The 18,727-nt window shown below is 41.1% G+C and overlaps 1 protein-coding gene across 2 annotated transcripts in view; it reads right to left on the bottom strand.

Moving 5' to 3' along the window:
- Positions 1-1,450: 1,450 nt before the first annotated feature.
- The window catches only part of LOC103126401 (cytochrome P450 2C21-like), a 76,558-nt gene continuing 59,281 nt past the window's right edge, over positions 1,451-18,727 (bottom strand). Inside the window, exons 4-9 of one of the 2 annotated variants that reach the window (XM_007537303.3) lie at positions 16,478-16,638; positions 13,648-13,824; positions 11,651-11,792; positions 8,536-8,723; positions 4,731-4,872; positions 1,451-1,798 (exon numbers count right to left, since the gene is read on the bottom strand). In XM_007537303.3, coding sequence (XP_007537365.1) covers positions 1,617-1,798; positions 4,731-4,872; positions 8,536-8,723; positions 11,651-11,792; positions 13,648-13,824; positions 16,478-16,638 — 992 coding nt within the window. In that variant the 3' untranslated portion in view covers positions 1,451-1,616. Of the gene's footprint in view, positions 1,799-4,661; positions 4,873-8,535; positions 8,724-11,650; positions 11,793-13,647; positions 13,825-16,477; positions 16,639-18,727 lie in introns of those variants that run through there. The other variant, XM_060192445.1, reaches the window with a different exon arrangement.

Below are 18,727 nucleotides of genomic sequence, written 5' to 3'. Positions count from 1 at the left end.
TGTGTGTGTGTGTGTGTGTGTGTGTGTAAGCAGAAAGAAAGGAAGGAAGAAAATGAAGGAAAGGGGAGTCGGGCTGTAGCACAGCAGGTTAAGCACACATGGCGCAAAGCACAAGGACCAGCACAAGCATCCCGGTTCAAACCCCGGCTCCCCACCTGCAGGGGAGTCGCTTCACAGGCGGTGAAGCGGGTCTGCAGGTGTCTGTTTTTCTCTCCCCCTCTCTGTCTTCCCCTCCTCTCTCCATTTCTCTCTGTCCTATCCAACAATGATGACAACAATAATAATAACTACAACAATTAAAAAAAGAAAATGAAGGAAAGGAAGGGGGAGATAGCATAATGGTTATGCAAACAGACTCTCATGCCTGAGGCTCTAAAGTCCCAGGTTCAATCCCCCGCACCACCATAAGCCAGAGATGAGCAGTGCTCTGGTGTTTCTCTCTGTGTATCTCACTCTCTCAAAAATAAAATAAATAAAACGTTTTTTGAAAAAAATGAAGAAAGAAAGAAAAGGGAAGGGGGAAGCTAGGGAGAGAGACAGAGAGGCACCTAGCTTTCCCCCTGCAGGTAGGGACTGGGTGCATGAGCCTAGTCTTTGAGCATTGTACCATGTGTACTCAACCAGGCACAATGCTACCCAGCCCCTGCCCCAAATTATTTCTAATAAAAAAGGATATCACAAAAAGAATATGTGCGTACTCAGAAACTTTGAGTCTTGAAAAATTGACATTCTCTCTAATTATCTCTTTGCATTCATCTTTTTAATTTTTCATTTTTAAGATGACTATACATGGGGTCTTATCACAAATGACTGGGACTGGGGGCTGGAACCCGGGTCCTTAAGCACTGTAACAAGTGCACTCAACCAGGTGCACCGCCACCCGGTCCCTTGAATTTATACTTCCTTATCACCATGTTTGAACACTGCTATTTTCCCCTCCAGGGTTACCACTGGTCCTAGGTGCTGGCACAGGACAGAGAGAAACTGAGAGGGGCTGGGGAGACATAGAAGGAGGGGGAGAGAGAGAGAGAGACCTGCAAACCTGTTTGCAGCTTGTGCAGTACCTCTACTGCAAGTGGGCAATTGGGGGCTTGAACCCAGATCTCTGTGTGGGTCTTTTCCCCTGCAGGTGAGAACTAGGGCCTTGAACCTGGGTCCTTACAGATGATAACGTGTGCTCAGCCAGGTGCACCATCACTCAGCTCTGGCTTATAATGGTGCTGGGGGTTGAACCTGGGACTTCAGAGCCTTAGGCATAAAGTCTTTTGCAGAACCATTCTGCTGTCTTCTCAGCCTGTATTTTAATTTATTTTATTTTATTTTTAACTCATGGTATGACTTCCAATTTTTACTGAGAATAAAATTGAGATTTATAAGGTGACTTTCACTTTCCATACATGGCAGATGACATCTACCTTGAGAGCTCAAGGTTATATTGAGGGAAAAAAAATACTTGAGATGAAATTTATTTTATACAGTTGTGAACTGAATCTTGAAGGATGTGAAAAGTTGAAAGAGACAAGGATGTGTAATTGTCACTCCACCTCTTAAGTGCCCTGTAGCTGATGGCTAACACACAGGACAGAAAGCATCATTCTGCTGCCTCGCATCCATCTTCAGGCTGGAATGAAGCACAGCTGATACCAGGGTGGTATAGAGCCTACTCCACTGGCAATTGGGGTGGTGTCAATGTCCTTGGGGTCAACTAGAGGCTTCAAGGTAAAATTCTGTAAAATATTGGTCAGGAATAAAAACAGTTCCATGCGGGCCAGGGCCTCTCCTACACAAACTCTCTTTCCTAAAATGAAACACAAAGTCAATGTTACTTTCATATTTCTAAGTTAGCACACAGTATGACTTTATGTAGAATGAATATATCAACATGTCAATAAAGATCAATCTATAAGCAATCTATGGATTCTTCTGTCAAATTCAAATCTTTTCTTTTTTAAAAAAAACTTTTTGTATACTATTTGATAGAGACATAGAAAATTGAGAGAGTATGGGAAATAGAGAGGGAGAGAGAGAGAAATAAGAGAGAGAGAGAGGGAGCCGGGTGGTAGCGCAGCGGGTTAAGCGCAGGTGGCGCTAAGCGCAAGGACCGGCATGAGGATCCCGGTTCGAGCCTCCGGCTCCCCACCTGCAGGGGAGTCGCTTCACAGACGGTGAAGCAGATCTGCAGGTGTCTGTCTTTCTCTCCTTCTCTCTGTCTTCCCCTCCTCTCTCCATTTCTCTCTGTCCTATCCAACAACGACGACATCAACTACAACAACAATAAAAAGACAACAAGGGCAACAAAAGAGAAGATAAATAAATAAAAATTACCAAAAAAAAGTTTCTTTAAAAAAAAGAGAGAGAGAGAGAGAGGGAGAGACCTGCGCCCTGCTTCACCACTCGTGAAGCTTTCCCCCTGCAGGTGGGGACCAGGGACTTGAACCTGGGTCCTTGCACACTGTAATATGTGTGTGTGACCAGGTGTGCCACTGCCTGGCCCCACAAGTTTTGTGTTTTTTTTTTTTAAGTTGACTCCAAATATATAGGATAAAAGTTAAGGAGAAGTGTAGCAATGCTTTGTTTTGACACATATCTGGACATTGCACACACCAGGGGGTTACAAGAAAAGAAGCTTGAACTACCTTCTTGGATAGTTGATCAAGAATAAATATTCTACTTCTGTCCTTGTCTGACTGTTCTTCTATAAGAGGGATCCTTCAAATTTTGTTTATCCCCATTCTTGCCTTGACCGTGCTGAATCATATCCATTTCTCCCTCCTTTCAAAATGATCCTTCTGTCATTTATGCCTATCTGTCAGCAGGAAGCTGATTTCTTTCTTTTTTTTTTTTATTTTCCCTTTTGTTGCCCTTGTTGTTTTGTTTTTGTAGTTGCTGCCATCGTTGTTGCATAGGACAGAGAGAAATGGAGAGAGGAGGGGAAGACAGAGAGGGGGAGAGAAAGATAGACACCTGCAGACCTGCTTCACCGCCTGTGAAGCAATTCCCCTGCAGATGGGAAGCTGAGAGCTCGAACTGGGATCCTTACGCTGGTCATTGTGCTTCGTGCCACATGCACTTAACCTGCTGCGTTATCACCTGACCCCCAGGAAGCTGATTTCTATGGATGCCTTTAACTAGAAGTGTGTTCTCTCTTCAGTTCTGAGCAAATTCAAAGAATGACACACTGCAAAGTTCAGAATAGCTATTCCCTGAATCCACATTGCCAGATCACAGTTAGGAAGAAGCCAAAATCCTTTTTTTTTCATTAATTATCTTTATTTAAGGGATAGAGACAGCCAGAAATCCACAGGAAGGGAAAGATAGAGAGGGAGAGAGACAGACAACTGCAGCTCTGCTTCACCACATGAGAAGCTGGGGAATTGAACCGGAGTCCTGGTACATTATGTGTGTTCAACCAGGCACACCACCACCCAGCCCCTGAAAAGCCAAAATCTCCAGGCTATAAATACTTCTGAGGGGACATCTTCACTCTCTTTGCTAGAAGTCTATTTGGACCACAGTAACACTTTCTCCCCTTGCTGCTGCCAACATAGGATCTTAACATGGTGTTTCTCAAATGCTTGAACAGGCCTTATTACTTCCCTAAATTGTGACTAAAACTTGGAAGACAATTTCCACACTCAGCTCTCTTCATTTCTCTCTCTGAGTGGGCCACCTGTTTATTCCAAGGCTCTGAACAAATTGAAGGAAGATTAACAAATTTTTCTAAAAGAAAAATAGCACTTTCCCTCCAACAACTCAGTCCTTTGTCCCTGTCCCGAAAATACAAGAACCAGAAGTTACTCTCTAAAGGGCCCTAAAGAAGCTCCTCTAAGAACTCTTGTATTTCTGGTGTTCTTACTGTTAATTTCCTTTCCTTTCCTTCTAGAGAAAAGATATGTTTCTTCTTGATATTTGTTCTCAAGAATCTCAGTCCAGGTCTGCTATATTTAAACACTTCAGTGAGGATTATTGAGTCAACTGGCTTCTGGGGTAGGTGAGAAAAGTTTCGTGGAATTGTACTTTGAGGCCCTTGGGAATTTCGGTGGGTTATGAGGCAGTGAGTACAGTCCAATCTAATAAGAAATAACCGGGACCAGGTACTGGCCCACTCAGTGAAGCGCACAGTGATCTGGGTTTGAGTCCCTGTTCACCACCTACAGGTGCTCTGCTTCATGAGTGGTGAAGCAGGTCTGCAGGTGTCTATCTGTCCCCTCTCAATTTCTCTCTGTCCTATCTAATAAAAATAAATAAATAAATAACGGTAATAGTCTCATGCCTGAGGCTCCAAAGTCCCAGGTTCAATCCCCTGCACCACCATCAGCCCAAGCTGAACAGTGCTCTGGTTAAATAAATAAATAAATAAATAAATAAATAAATAAATCCCCACCTGCAGGGGAGTCACTTCACAGGCAATGAAACAGGTCTGTAGGTGTCTATCTTTCTCTCCCCTTCCCTGTCTTCCCCTCCTCTCTCCGTTTCTCTCTGTCCTATCTAACAACAACATCAACAGCAACAACAATAATAACTACAACAACAATAAAAAAACAAGGGCAACAAAAGGGAAAATAAATAAATAAATAAATAAATAAATACAGTAATAGAAAGAACCTGATCCTAGGGGCAGGTTCCTCTGACCACATACAAATAATAACAATTTATCCAGATCAGGTGGACCAAAGTCCTTTAAAATTGTATTTGGCTTCAACATATAGATAAAAATGAAGTTTTCTTGCCTGCTGAAAAAGGCATGAAGTAGTCACTCTTCTTAAAATTTCCACTTTTATCTAGGAAGTGGCTGGGATCAAACTGCTCTGGACTGGGAAACTCTTTGGCATCGTGAAGGACTGAAGTCAGAGATGTCATTATCTCTGTACCCTGATATAAAGAGACAGAGGGGGAAATGAATTATAAATGGCATCATAGAGTTTGAGAAGTCCCTTACCTGATCCATTTGTTTGCATGCACCATGGCAAAAAGGGGCTTGGGCTGAGTGGTGGTGGGTATGCTTTGCGAGCTACCTATCACAGGGAGAGATAAGACACAGTGCCAACAACTGTCCTGTAAGTCTTTGTTTCTCCAAAAGAAAATTATTTAGAAAAAAAGTGTAGAGGACATACTTGCATTAATAAACATAAAATGGGAAACACACACACACAAAAAAAAAGCTTTGTGACTGTCATGGTGATAGCATAGCATGGTTTGACTCATAGCGTTCTGGGATCTTAGGAAAGGTCACACATTTCTTATACAGCAGAAACAAAATTCAAATCCAGGTGTGCTCGAATGCTTCCTGATATAGCATATGGGCTATTCAAATTTGTTCTCACTCCAGAAATATCATGGGTCAAGTGCACACACTGTCATTCCATGTATACAAATGAGGGAGAAATGAAGATTCTGTCTTTCTTCACCTCTTTTTTATTTTTAACTTAAAATATATATATATTTGGTAATTTAATATTGATTTATAAAATTATAATATATCAAGGGTATAAGTCCGCACTGTTCCCACCACCAGAGTTCTGTATCCTCATTCCCTCCATTGGAAACTGCAGTAGTTCTCCCAAGGTTGTAGATATGGGATATTATTTCTATAGCTATCTGTCTAGATTGATATATATTTGCCTAATTTTTCCTATGGCCCTACCTTTTCTTCCTTTCTTTTTCTTTTTTTTTTTTTTCTCTTCCTTTCTAAGTCACACCTCACCTACTACTAATTCTGAATGTCCTTCTTTTTTCCTCCTCTTTCTCCAGATCCTGATGGAACTGGACTTCAGAGCTATCTGGTTATCTTCCCCTAATATCGACTCCTTTGGGAATATGGACCACAATTCTTTATGGAGTGTGGAAGGTGGGAGTGCTGCTTTCTGTCATTTCTTCTCCATGGACATGGGCGTGGGCAGGTGGATTCATACCCCTAGCCTGTTTCTATCTTTCCCTAGTCAGGCAGAGCTCTGAAGAGTTGAGGACTTAACCCCTTTTTCTACAATAGAACTATTCACGTGGTTCATTTTTTTCTTTTTGCTTGTTTGTTTGTTTATTGGCACCAGGGTTATCCTTGGGCTTGGTCCCTGCACGATGAATCTACTGCTCCTGATGGCCACATTTGCTTTTCTTTCTCTCTTTTTTTTTTTTCTTTTACTTGATGGGACATAGAAATTGAGGAGGGACAGGAAGATAGAAAGTGAGAAAAAGAGATACCTGCAGCCCTGCTTCACCATTCATGAAGCTTACCCCCCTGCAAGTGGGCAGCAGGAGGCTCAAACCCAGGTCCTCGTGCATGGTAATGTGTGCTCTTCATGGCTGTGACACTACCCAGCCCTTATTCATTTTCTAACTTGACTGGACTTGGACACTAAGTGTGAAGTACAAGAAGACAGCATTGCCAGCCCAGGAATAAGCTTCTCTAGAAAATTAATTGGGGGGGGGGGCTGGGTGGTAGTTCACCTGATTGGGCACACATGTTACTATGAACAAGAATCTGGGTTTGAGCCCCTGGACCCCAGCTGCAGGGGGAAAGCTTTGCAAAAGATCAAGGAAAGATACAGATGTCTCTCTGTCTCTCCCCCTTTCTATTTTTATTATTTTTTTATATTTATTTATTTATTTTCCCTTTTGTTGCCCTAATTGTTTAACATTGTTGTGGTTATTGATGTCGTCATTGGTGGATAGGACAGAAAGAAATGGAGAGAAGAGGGGAAGACAAAGAGGGGGAGAGAAAGACAGACACCTGCAGACCTACTTCATCGCTTATGAAGCGACTCCCCTGCAGATGAGTAGCCAGGGGCTCGAACTAGGATCCTTACGCTGGTCCTTGCACTTTATGCCACGTGTGCTTAACCCGCTGCACCACCGACCAACTCCCTCTATTTTGTATTTTTAAAAATATATATTATCTTTATTTGATAGCCAGGAATTGAGAGGAAGGGAGTTCTTGGCACCAAGTAACAAAATGTTGAGTGACTAAAACTGCACTAGACAGCAACAGTCTGTGTTCTCACTACTTGATTCAGGTCCGTCATTTACACAGAGGTTGAAAAAAAAAAAAAAAAAACAGGAGAGCCAGGGGGTAAGTCCTAGAAGATAAAATAAACAAAGGAAAGGGAAATAGAGGATGAAACATTATTAACCTCTAGGCTATCACAGCAGCTTCAGGGATGCTACCCAGGGAAGGTAGAAAATGTTGGGAACCCAGTGTTCTATGGTGGAAAAAGGTGACGGTTTGGTAGAGGGAGAGGTGTGCTGACACCTGTCTTTAGGAGGTATGAAACTGTACCCTTGGATCCATCTGCCCACATTCATGTCCAGCAGAGAAGCACTTAGAGAGGTGAGACCTCCCACCTTCTGCAGCTCATAAAGAATCTGGGTCCAGGGGCCCAGTGGTAGTGCACCTGGTTGAGCACACATGTTGCAATGTTCAGGGACTCAGGTTTGAGCCCCTGGTACACGCCTGCAAGGGGAAAAGAGCTTTGCAAGTGGTGAAACAATGTGGCAGGTTCCTCTCTCTCTCTCTCTCTCTTCTCTATCACCCCCTTCTCTCTCAATCTCTGACTGTCTCTATCCAATAAATGAACAGAAATAATAAAAATATTTTTAAATAAAAGGAAGAAGAAGAAATAATTTGGGTCCATACTCCCAGAGGGATAAAGAATAGGGAAGCTTCAGTGGGGAGATAGCATAATGGCTATGCCAACAGACTCTCATGCCTAAGGATCTAAAGTCCCAGCTTCAATCCCCCACACCACCATTAGCCAGAGCTGAGCAGTGCTCTAGTGTTTCTGTGTGTGTGTGTCTCTCTCTCTGCATCTCTCTCAAAGGTAAAATAAATAAAAAAATAGAATAGGGAAACTTCCAATGGAGGGATGGGACATGGAACTCTGGTAGTGGAAACTGTATGGAATTCTACCCCTGTTATCTTACAGTCTTGTTAATCATTATTTTTTTAATTATTTATTTATTTATTCATGAGAAAGATAGGAGGAGAGAGAAAGAACCAGCTATCACTCTGGTACATGTGCTGCCAGGGTTCGAACTCAGGACCTCATGCTTGAGAGTCTAGTGCCTTAGCCACTGCGCCACCTCCCAGACCACTTGATAATCATTATTAAATCACTAATATAAATTTTTTTAATGTACCACTATGACAGCAGAAGTCTTGTCAACAATTGAGTTAAAGGAGAAAATATAGATTTATGGGCAGGGGTAGATAACACAATGGCTAGGTTATGCAGAGAGACTCTCATGCCTGAGGCTCCAAAGTCCCAGGTTCAGTCCCCTCACCATAAGGCAGAGCTGAGCAGGGCTCTGGTAAAAAAAGAAGAAGAAGAAGACGAAGAAGAAGAAGAAGAAGAAGGAGAAGGAGAAGGAGAAGGAGAAGAAGAAGGAGAAAGAAAGGAAGAGAGAGAGAGATAAAGAAAGATAGAAAGAAGGAAAGGAAATATAGATGTATTTGTTAATAAACCATATGTCTATAATTGTCCTACTATGGTACTGATATCTTATAGTTCCTAAGGGAAGCGTGGATAAAATGTCTCTCACCTTGGGAATCAGGTAGTTTCTGAAAGTAATGTCCTGAGTCACTGCATGAGGCAAGCTGTTGGGGACAATATCAGTGTATCTCTGGATCTCATGCACCAAGGCGTCCATGTAGGGCATGTGGCTCCTGTCCTGCATGCTGGGGCTCCGGTGTCTACCAAGCACTCGCTCAATCTCTGCCTGGGCCTTAGCTGACAAGACAAAGTCAGAATTTAAGTGAAGTAGAGAAAACCGGTCCTTGGTCTTCTTCATCATAGTTACTTTATGACAGTGGGTGTAAAGAAGGGGAAGAAATCTTGTGTTGTTCTATCTAGAAGAAGCAGACTTTCCATTTCTTGGGCAAACGGACCTCTCCTTAGTGCCTTCACTGTATGTACACACAGAAACACAGTTGTCCCATGGAATCCTTTTCAACTCTGAATCTCTGCATTGTGAATTTTTTTCTTGGATAAACTAGGGAGATCAAGGATCTGGAAGGTTCACTATGGACTACATACTGTTTAGCTCCTTGTGCATACCAGGCTTCTAAATGAGTTTCCACAGCCAGAAAAATAGTGATTTGTCATGTACATGAACCAGCACTATGGGGGTGGGGAGGCTGATGGGAACCTCATGGCACCAAGGAAGCTCTTTGGCACTATGGTCTCTCTCCCTCTCTCTGTGTCTCTATCTGAATGAAAAAAAAAAAAATCCTGGGAGCAATATATTGTATATGCATGAGACACCAGATTCACAAAAAAATAAATAAGTTCCAAGAAGGTAAAAATTACTCAATACAGGGTCCAGGAGGTGGGGCACCTGGTAGAGTGCACATAATTCAGTGCACAAGGACTGTGATTCAGGCCCCCAGTCCCTGCCTGAAAGGGGAGGGGGAGCTCAAAAGTGGTGGAACGGTGTTCCAGGTACCTCTCTCATTAACTATAAAAGCACAGACTTTTGCCTGTAGGGGCTAGATTCTGTGACTATTAGATAGGGAGCAGTGTTATTTCCCTTAAGTAAATGATGGTCCAAGAAAGGGAGTCAAAAGTCATTTAGTTACTTGCTGGTATACTGAGTCAGAACCCTCAGTCATTGCTGCCATGCCAATATTTTCTCCAAGACCATGTTGCTACTTTTGTCAAGTAGTATTTATCTACCATCTGAAGTGCCACTGTCATGGAAGATGTGAAAACTCTGTGCCAGTAAGTTTCAAAAAGTAAAGATTAGAAAATTGAACACATTGTAAACAACATCTCGGATTGAAAGGTGGTATTCTTAACTCAATGAGAATATTTACATAGTATTCTACATGCTCTGTAGGATGGCACAGTAAAAAATGAAACTGGGAAATGTAAATAGATATAATATATGAAAATTCAAGTGGGAAGCCAAGTATGAAGCAATGGGGAATGCAACAAGAGAAGGCCTTTTAAAAAATATATCACCAAATTGATAAGCTCAAATAAAATGATATCTGCTATTTATAATCATATCAACATATACTTATGTGAGTCATTAGAAGTATTTAGCTGACGTCACCTGTGGTGCCTGAAAATAACACAGCAGCACCATATCCCACAATACGTGTGAGTGAACAGTCTTTGAAATAATCCTCCTCAACTGCTCCATCAGAAAGTATTTCTTCTTTACTTGGAAGACAGGAGATTTGAAAGTGGGAAAATCTAGTGCTGATATATATTTCATCAGGCTTCATAGCACTCAGAGTGTCCTAATGCAATGGGGTAAAACATGGCCTAGCAGTGAAGGAAATATCCCCTTAGACGTAGACAAGGTAGAGGGAGAAAAATGGAAAAGTTGCATTTGCAAAATAGATTAGGTTTGTGTGTGGAGAAAATGCTTAAAATGATATATGTTATTGGGGCATAACTTTTTTTTTTAGTGTATGTAGCTGTCTAGTATAGAGTATTAATTAAAAAGTTAGTGAGTCTCCTTGCTAACGAAACGTGTAACTCCCTACCCCTGCTTTCTGTCTTGTCTAGTAAAAATTAGAAAGAAAACAAAAGTTCAATGGGGAATCAGTTACAGAAGCCAGACCTTCAACCTTCTGCACCCCATAATGACCCTGGGTTCATACTCCCAGAGGGATAAAGAATAGGAAATCTATCAGGGGAGGGGGTGGGATACAGAGTTCTGGTGGTGGGAATTGTGTGCAGTTGTACCCTTCTTATTCTGTGGTTTTGTCAGTGTTTCTTTTTAAATTTTTTATTACATTTATTTATTTATTGCATAGAGACAGCCATAAATTGAGAGGAAAGGGGGTGATAGGGAGAGAGACAAAGAGACACCTGTAGCCCTGCTTCACCACTCATGAAGCTTTCCCCCTGCAAGTGTGGACCAGAGGTTCTAACCTGGATCCTTGTACACTGTAACATGTGCGCTCAACCAGGTGCACCACCACCTGACCCCTCAGTGTTTACTTTTTATAAATAAAAATTTTTTTAAAAAGGCTGCCATGAGAAGTGGATTCATAGTGCTGGCACTGCAATAACTCTGGAGGCAAATAAATAAATAAATAAGAAACGTGAATTTATTATCAAACCTTATATTGCTAATGCATTGAGCAGAAATATTTTTTGACAGAATCTGTGTGTTTGGACATGGAAGACAGATCAAAAGTGAATTCTTTTTTTAATTTTTTTTTAATATTTATTTTCCCTTTTGTTGCCCTTGTTTTCATTGTTGTTATAGTTATTATTGTTGTTGTTACTGATGTCATTGTTGTTAGATAAGACAGAGAATAATGGAGAGAGGAGGAGGAGACAAAGAGGGGGAGAGAAAGATAGACACCTGCAGACCTGCTTCACCGCCTGTGAAGCGACTCCCCTGCAGGTGGGGATCCAGGGGCTTGAACCGGGATCCTTATGCTGGTTCTAAAAGTGAGTTCTTCTTAGGAAAGCTACTTCTTCCCAAATCCTAAGACTTGTGCTGACTGTACATGTCGTGACTGGAATCAAAGACATTCCGCCATAATGGGGGGAAAACAATGATGTTTGCCCTTCAGTTTTCTGCTTGTGACAGAAATGTTCCTTCTCCACTGGCTGGGTGGGTGAATGGTGGGCCAGGGTTGTCTGACAGTTCTTGCCTGGAATTCCACCCTGCCCATCACCCATGATCATACCTGCCACCTCTGGGTACTTAATCAGGAATAGCAGTCCATATCTCAGAGTGGTGCTTATTGTCTCTGTTCCAGCACTGAACACATCCCAGACGGTAATGATCAAATTCTCCATAGTGAATTCTGACTGCTTATTGTGTTTTTCCTGGAAAGGTCATATTAGAATTGTTTGATAAATTGTAAAAGACAACAACAATAATAACAATAAATCCTTAGTGGTATCAAAAATAAGTCAATTGAGCATTATTATTTGCTTGATTTGGCCAATTAAGTCAGAATTCATTTTATTTGTTTGTTTATTTATTAGTTATTTATTGGATAGAGACAGGGAGAAATTGAGAAGGGATAGGGAGATAGAGAGGGAGAGAGACATCAGTAGCCCTGCTTTATCACTTGTGAAGCTTTCCCTCTACAGGTGGGAACTAAGGACTTGAACCTGGGTCCTTGCACACTATGTGTAATATGTGCACCCAACCAACACCACCTGGGCACCATTAAGCCAGAACTTAGAGTGCTGTACCATAAAGTAAACATAGATGAGATGTTAGGATTCCACCATTAAACTGTAATCAGAGCTACAAACTGCTATTCAGTCCTTCCTTTCTCACCAGCTAGAACCAATTGGCTACCTTATGATTTCTTTCTTTTCTTTAATTTTTTTTTACTAACTTCAGTTTATTTATTGGATACAGATAGCCAGAAATCAAGAGAGAAGGGAATGATAGAGAGAGAGAGAGACAGAGACAGAGATACCTGCAGCACTGCTTCACCTCTCACAAAGCCCCCCTGCAGATGGGGACCAGAAGCTTGAATCCATATCCTTGAGCATTGTAACGTGTGCTCACCAGGTGCGCCACCACCTGGCCCCACTACCCTATAATTTCTCTCACTAATAATAGTTATAAAGTCATGACTGCTGTGCTCTGTCAGTTCTATAATGTAATATCTAAATTTCTCATAAAAGTCTCCAGAACCACCAACCCCATACTGTATCATGGTACCCAACATAACACCCAAGGCTCCTCAGTCCCAATCAAAATAACCTCTTTGAAAACTCCAAGCAGTGATCACTGCACCTAGTATTTCCTGAATTTAGTTTTGTCATTTGTTCACCAAAAATAGAACTTACTCAGTAGCTACCTCATCGGTGAGGATTTCCTAGAGTCTGCCAAAGATATTCCTTTCTAGATTTCTATACACGTTCTCATGTTCACTTATTTTGTTACATCTTTCGTGCATGGGATTTAGTTAATGTCGACACTCATCTTCAACGTTTGTGTGCCTACACCTGTTTATTTGAAAGCATGCATTTCCATTTAAAATTCCATATTAAAAAAAAAGAACCATCTTTAATTGACAAAGTAAATATGAAGTCCTCTAATTCAGTTGCAGGGCAAATTTAAAATTACCTTAGGACATACAAGATAGCACAAATATACCATACAAATGTGCTATATCCCTAGTAAGGGACATTTGTTTTAGTATCCTAACATCACAACCAGAGAGAGAGTCTACCTCACTGGGTACTTGCTTTGCTGTTTGTGTGACCTGGTTTTGAGGCCGGTACCACATGGAAGGTGCCATGGCTGAGGGGAATGCTCTGGTAGTACAGTGTCTCTCCTGTCTCTCTGTGTATCTCTCCATCTCCTTATCTAAATGAAAAACTCACCAGGAAGCATTGAAAGTGTGTATCTGTGGTCTGGGAGGTGGCGCAGTGGATGAAATTTTGGTCTCTCAAGCATGAGGTCCTGAGTTCAGTCCCCGGCAGCACATGTGTCAGAATAATATCTGGTTCTTTCTCTCTCTCTCTCTCTCTCCTATCTCTCTCATTAATAAATAAATAAAATATTAAAAATATATATTTTTAAAAAGAAAGTGTGTATCTGTGTGTTTCCTACACACACAAAATATAATATTCCATCTTCACTGAAATAATAAAGTTAATCTCTTAGTCACTTCACTCACACAGATAAAATAGAAAATTCAAGGCCACATAATACCTTTTCCATCTTAATCAGAAAGTAGTCAATAAAGTCTCGAGGGTTATTGAAGTCCAGTGATTCTTGATGTTCTTCTACTTGCTCCAAAATAAACTTTTTCTGCTTGGCAATATTCTGAAATAACTCATTATGAGATCCTGGGAGATAATGTATTAAAGAAGGAAAAATATTGTAGAGCTGAAAAAAAAAAGAAGCACTCATTTATTCAGCAAACGTTCATAGACCCTATAATGTACCAGACAATTTGCTATATTCTGAGTAGATGAAGATGACAAAGACCTGCTTCCAGTGAGAGAATTTGTAGGAGAGAAAACTGATAAAATGATCAGAGATACAGTATGTAAGAGTGACAAAGCAATTTAGAAACTAATTGAATTTGTTTCATAATTTTAAACTCTAAATGAATTCAAGAACATACCACTTCTTCCCAGAGGAGGTTTGGGGGCTCAGAAGACTTAGTGAACCAGTGGAAAACACTGAACCCCTCATGGAAACTGAACCCTATTAACCCTGTACACATTTCCAGAGCTTGCCTAAAAAAATTACAACAATCATATTTTTAATGAAAAAAGTATAATATGAAGGTTAAAGAAGAGCTGCATGAGTCGGGCAGTCATGCAGAAGATTAATCACATGTGGTGCAAAGCACAAGGATCGTGGTAAGGATCCCGGTTCGAGCCCCCCACTCCCCACCTGCAGAGGAGTCGCTTCACAAGTGGTGAAGCAGGTGTGCAGGTGTCTGTCTTTCTCTCCCCCTCCCTGTTTTCCCCTCCTCTCTCTATTTTTCTCTATTCCTATCCAACAACAACAATAATAACTACAACAGTAAAACAACAAGGGCAACGAAGGGGAATATAAATATTACAAAGTTAAAAAAAAAAAAAAGAAGAAGAAGACCTGCGTTATCTGTGTTTAGAAGGGTTGTGGCTTTGTGTTGCTATTGTTTTTGCTTTTGTTTTTATGTTGCCGGTTGAGTAATCACTGGAGCTCTGTGCCTAGACTAAAACTCCACAGCTCCTAGTAGCAACTTTTTCACTCTTTTTCCTTCTCTCTATCTCTCTCTCCTTCTTTTTCTCTTTTAAATTTTTAATCACTTTATTTATTATTGAGTAGAGTCAGAGAGAAATTGAGAGGAGAGGGAGAGATGGAGAGGGAAAGAGACAGAGACACCTGAAGCCCTGATTCACCAGTCGTGAAACCTTCCCACTGCAGGTGGGGACCAGGGATTGACCTGGGCCTTTGTGCATTGTAACATGTGCACTTAACCAGGTGTGCCGTCTGGTCCTCTCTCTCTCTTCTTTCTCTCTCTCAGTGTGTGTGTGTGTGTGTGTGTGTGTGTGTGTGTGTGTGTGTGTGTGTCTTTTATTTGACAGGACAGAGAAAAATTGATTGAAAATTGGAAGAGGAAGATAGGGAGAGAGAGAAAGAGACACCTGCAGTACTGCTTCACGGCTCTTGAAGCTTCCCACACACACAGAAACTGGGGTTTAACCCCAGCCCTTGCACATGGTAATGTGTGCTCTCTAGCTGACATGCCACCATCCAGCCCCAACTTAAAAATTTCACAGTAGAATGTATGCATTGTCTTCTTTGCATGGTTATGGCCAGGTCAGGTATGTACTGACTTACTTTAAACAGCACCTTTATGACTTAGGACTTTTGGTAGGCACAGAAGCAATTTATTCAGCCTGGTAGCTTGATAGGTCTAAATTCTAGGTTTTGTTTATTTCTGTTTCTCGCTAGGTTAATTTACTTTTTGTTTTTTTTTTTAAAATATTTCTATTTACTTTTACTATTAGAGACAGAAAGAAGTTAAGAGAGAAGGGGGGAGAGAGAGAGACACCTGCAGCCCTGCTTCACTACTTGTGAAGCTTTCCTCCTGCAGGGGGGGACCAGGGACTTGAACCTGGGTCCTTGTTCATTGTAATGTGTGCACTTAACCGGGTGTGCACTTAACCTGGCCCCACTAGGTTACTTTGGAAAATATGGTTAAGTCTAGAGTGAGAGTTTAGTGTTCAGAAAACTACAATACACTTGTTCTTTAAGTTTTTTTCCCCAAGTAGAATATATCATGACCTTATAACCCACCCAGAATGTTAGTTAGTAATGATTATACAACATAATAACATTTTCTCAGCATTTTCAATAGTACAAAACACATCTTATAACACCATATATCAATATAAAGATTGGGGGAAAGTTAATCTCAAAAAAATTATTAGCTACAAATTGGAACATGAGTTTCTCATTTAATTACAATATTTTTATAAATTTTATTTCAATACATTAAGCTGATTTGATCACTCACTAATGGATTAGAAACAATAGTTGATAAACATTACTTTTAGCATTTTGAAATAGTTGGAGCAGTAGTGAAAGAACACCTTGAGAGGCCACGTAGTGGTGCACCTGGTTGAGCACACCTTACAGTGCACAAAGATCCAAGTTCAAGCCCCTGGTCCCTACCTACAGGAGGAAAGCTTCATAAGTGGTGAAACAATGCTGCAGGCTTATTATTATCATTATTATTATTATTTACTGGATAGATACAGCCAGAAGTTGAGAGGGTAGGGGGAGAGGGAGAGAAGGAGAGAGGAGACACCTGAAGCACCACTTCATCTCTCACAAAGCTCTCTCCCATAGGTGGGGACCAGGGGCTCTAACCTGGGTACATGTGCATTGTAACACGTGCACTCAGCCAGGTGTGCTACAACCTCCACCCCTCTTTCTGTCTTTCTTCTTCATCTGTCTCTGCCCCCCAATGTCTCTCTTTCTCTGTTTAAAAATAAATTTAAAAATTTTTTAAAAGAAAAGAAAATTGCGGCCTTACCTGTATCCAGGATGTGCTTGCAATTCTGAGGTTTTCATGAAAATAATCTACCAGAGTTAACAGTTTGTTATCACTGTACTCAAAACGATTCTGGAAAATAATGGAGCAGATCACATTGCAGGGAGCACTGCCCAAAAGTAAAGCTGGGTCACAGGGAGAAGCTAGAAGCAAGATAAGTTAAACTTTAGAGTACACCTTCATATACATTTGAGCTGAAGAGAGAAAGAAAGAAAGAAAGAAAGAAAGAAAGAAAGAAAGAAAGAAAGAAAGAAAGAAAGAAAGAAAGAAAGAAAGAGGGAGTCGGGCTGTAGCGCAGTGGGTTAAGCGCAGGTGGCGCAAAGCACAAGGACTGGCATAAGGATCCCTGTTCCAGCCCCCGGCTCCCCACCTGCAGGGGAGTCGCTTCACAGGCGGTGAAGCAGGTCTGCAGGTGTCTATCTTTCTCTCTTCCTCTCTGTCTTCCCCTCCTCTCTCCATTTCTATCTGTCCTACCCAACAACGACAACAACAATAATAACTACAACAATAAAACAACAAGGGCAACAAAAAGGGAATAAATAAATAAGATAAATATTTTAAAAAAGCAAGAAAGAAAGAGAAAAAAAGAAAGAAAAAAGAAAGAAAGAAATGGAAGGAAAGAAAGAAAAAGAGAGAGAGAAAGAGAGGGAGGGATGGAGGAAGGAAGGAAGGAAGGAAGGAAGGAAGGAAGGAAAAAACGTTAAGACTTTAAAATGTAACAACTATCTGCACATGCCATCATCCCTATAGACTGAACATTCCTAAAACACTAATTATCTTCTCTAAAACAAAGCTGACTAGTCCAGCCCAAATTATGAGTGGATTTTTCATTAGTCTCCTATGTGTATCATTTCCAAATAGGAGGAAAACAAATTAGAAAAGGTCATTCAATCGATTACATTTATCAGCCACAGAAGTAGCACAGTGCATGAAATACTGGACACTCCAGAATAAAGTTGCAAGTTTTATTCCTAGTATTGCTCATGCCAGAATGATTCTCTGATTCTCTCTCCCTTGTTTGGATCTACATATGAAATTCAGCTCTCACAGTGAATCCTTACCTGAGACATCCATAGGAAACTAAGCAAACGCTAAAACTCAGGAGAGATTCAAGATTTATCTAGAAAATAACAGTTGAGGAAGTCAGGCAGTAGCACAGCAGGTTAAGCACACGTGGTGTGAAGAGCAAGGACCGGCATAAGGATCCGGGTTCGAGCCCCTGGCTCTCCACCTGCAGGGGAGTCGCTTCACAGATAGATGGTGAAGCAGGTCTGCAGGTGTCTTTCTTTCTCTCGCCCTCTCTGTCTCCCGTTCCTCTCTCTGTTTCTCTGTCCTATCTAACAATGATGACACCAATAACTATAACAACAATAAAAAGCAAGGGCAACAAAAGGGAAAAATAAATAAATAAACATTAAAAAATAAAAATAGAAACAACTATGTTCTAGAAATTGCACTCTTAAACATATACCCAGAGAACATGAGAATACTAATCTGAAGAGACATATGCAAAAGAAATGAAGACATTTATTCAAAGGGACATACACACACCTATGTTAAACAAACAAAACAGTGAGCATATTTGGACAACAGTAAGTCCTTCTCTTCACAAATAACCCCATTCGGGGGTCAGGCGGTAGTGCAGTGGGTTAAGCACACCTGGCGTGAAGCACAAGGACCAGGCTTAAGGATCCCGGTTCGAGCCCCCGGCTCCCCACCTGCAGTGGAGTCCCTTCACAGGCAGTGAAGCAGGTCTGCAGGTGTCTATCTTTCTCTCCCCCTCTGTCTTTCCCTCCTCTCTCTATTTCTCTGTCCTGTCCAACAACAACATCACCAATGACAATAATAATAATAACCACAACAAGGATAAAACAACAAGGGCAGCAAAAGGGAAGGAAAAAATAGCCTCCAGGAGCAGTGGATTCGTGGTGCAGGTACCAAACCCCAGCAATAGCCCTGAAGGCAAAATAAATAAATAAATAAAAATAAAAAAATAATCCCGTTCAGGTGAATACATACAGCTCTACACACTGAGCGGAGGTTAATGCAAGTTCACCCAATAAAGGCCAATACTTTCTCATTTGTTTCATTCAGATAGTAGTTACAGTACTATATAAGTTAAAGCTATAAGGCATAACGATTTGGTATGCATATATCACAAAGTATTTGCAATTTTTCTCAAGAAGTCCCTAGGGAAGTTACTTAGTATTTTAAATAGTTGTAGCCCCAAGA

Source organism: Erinaceus europaeus, chromosome 1, assembly GCF_950295315.1.
Source record: "Erinaceus europaeus chromosome 1, mEriEur2.1, whole genome shotgun sequence".
NCBI lineage: Eukaryota > Metazoa > Chordata > Mammalia > Eulipotyphla > Erinaceidae > Erinaceus > Erinaceus europaeus.
Note: the sequence above shows the minus strand (reverse complement) of the source record. Positions and strands in the feature narration are given on the sequence as shown.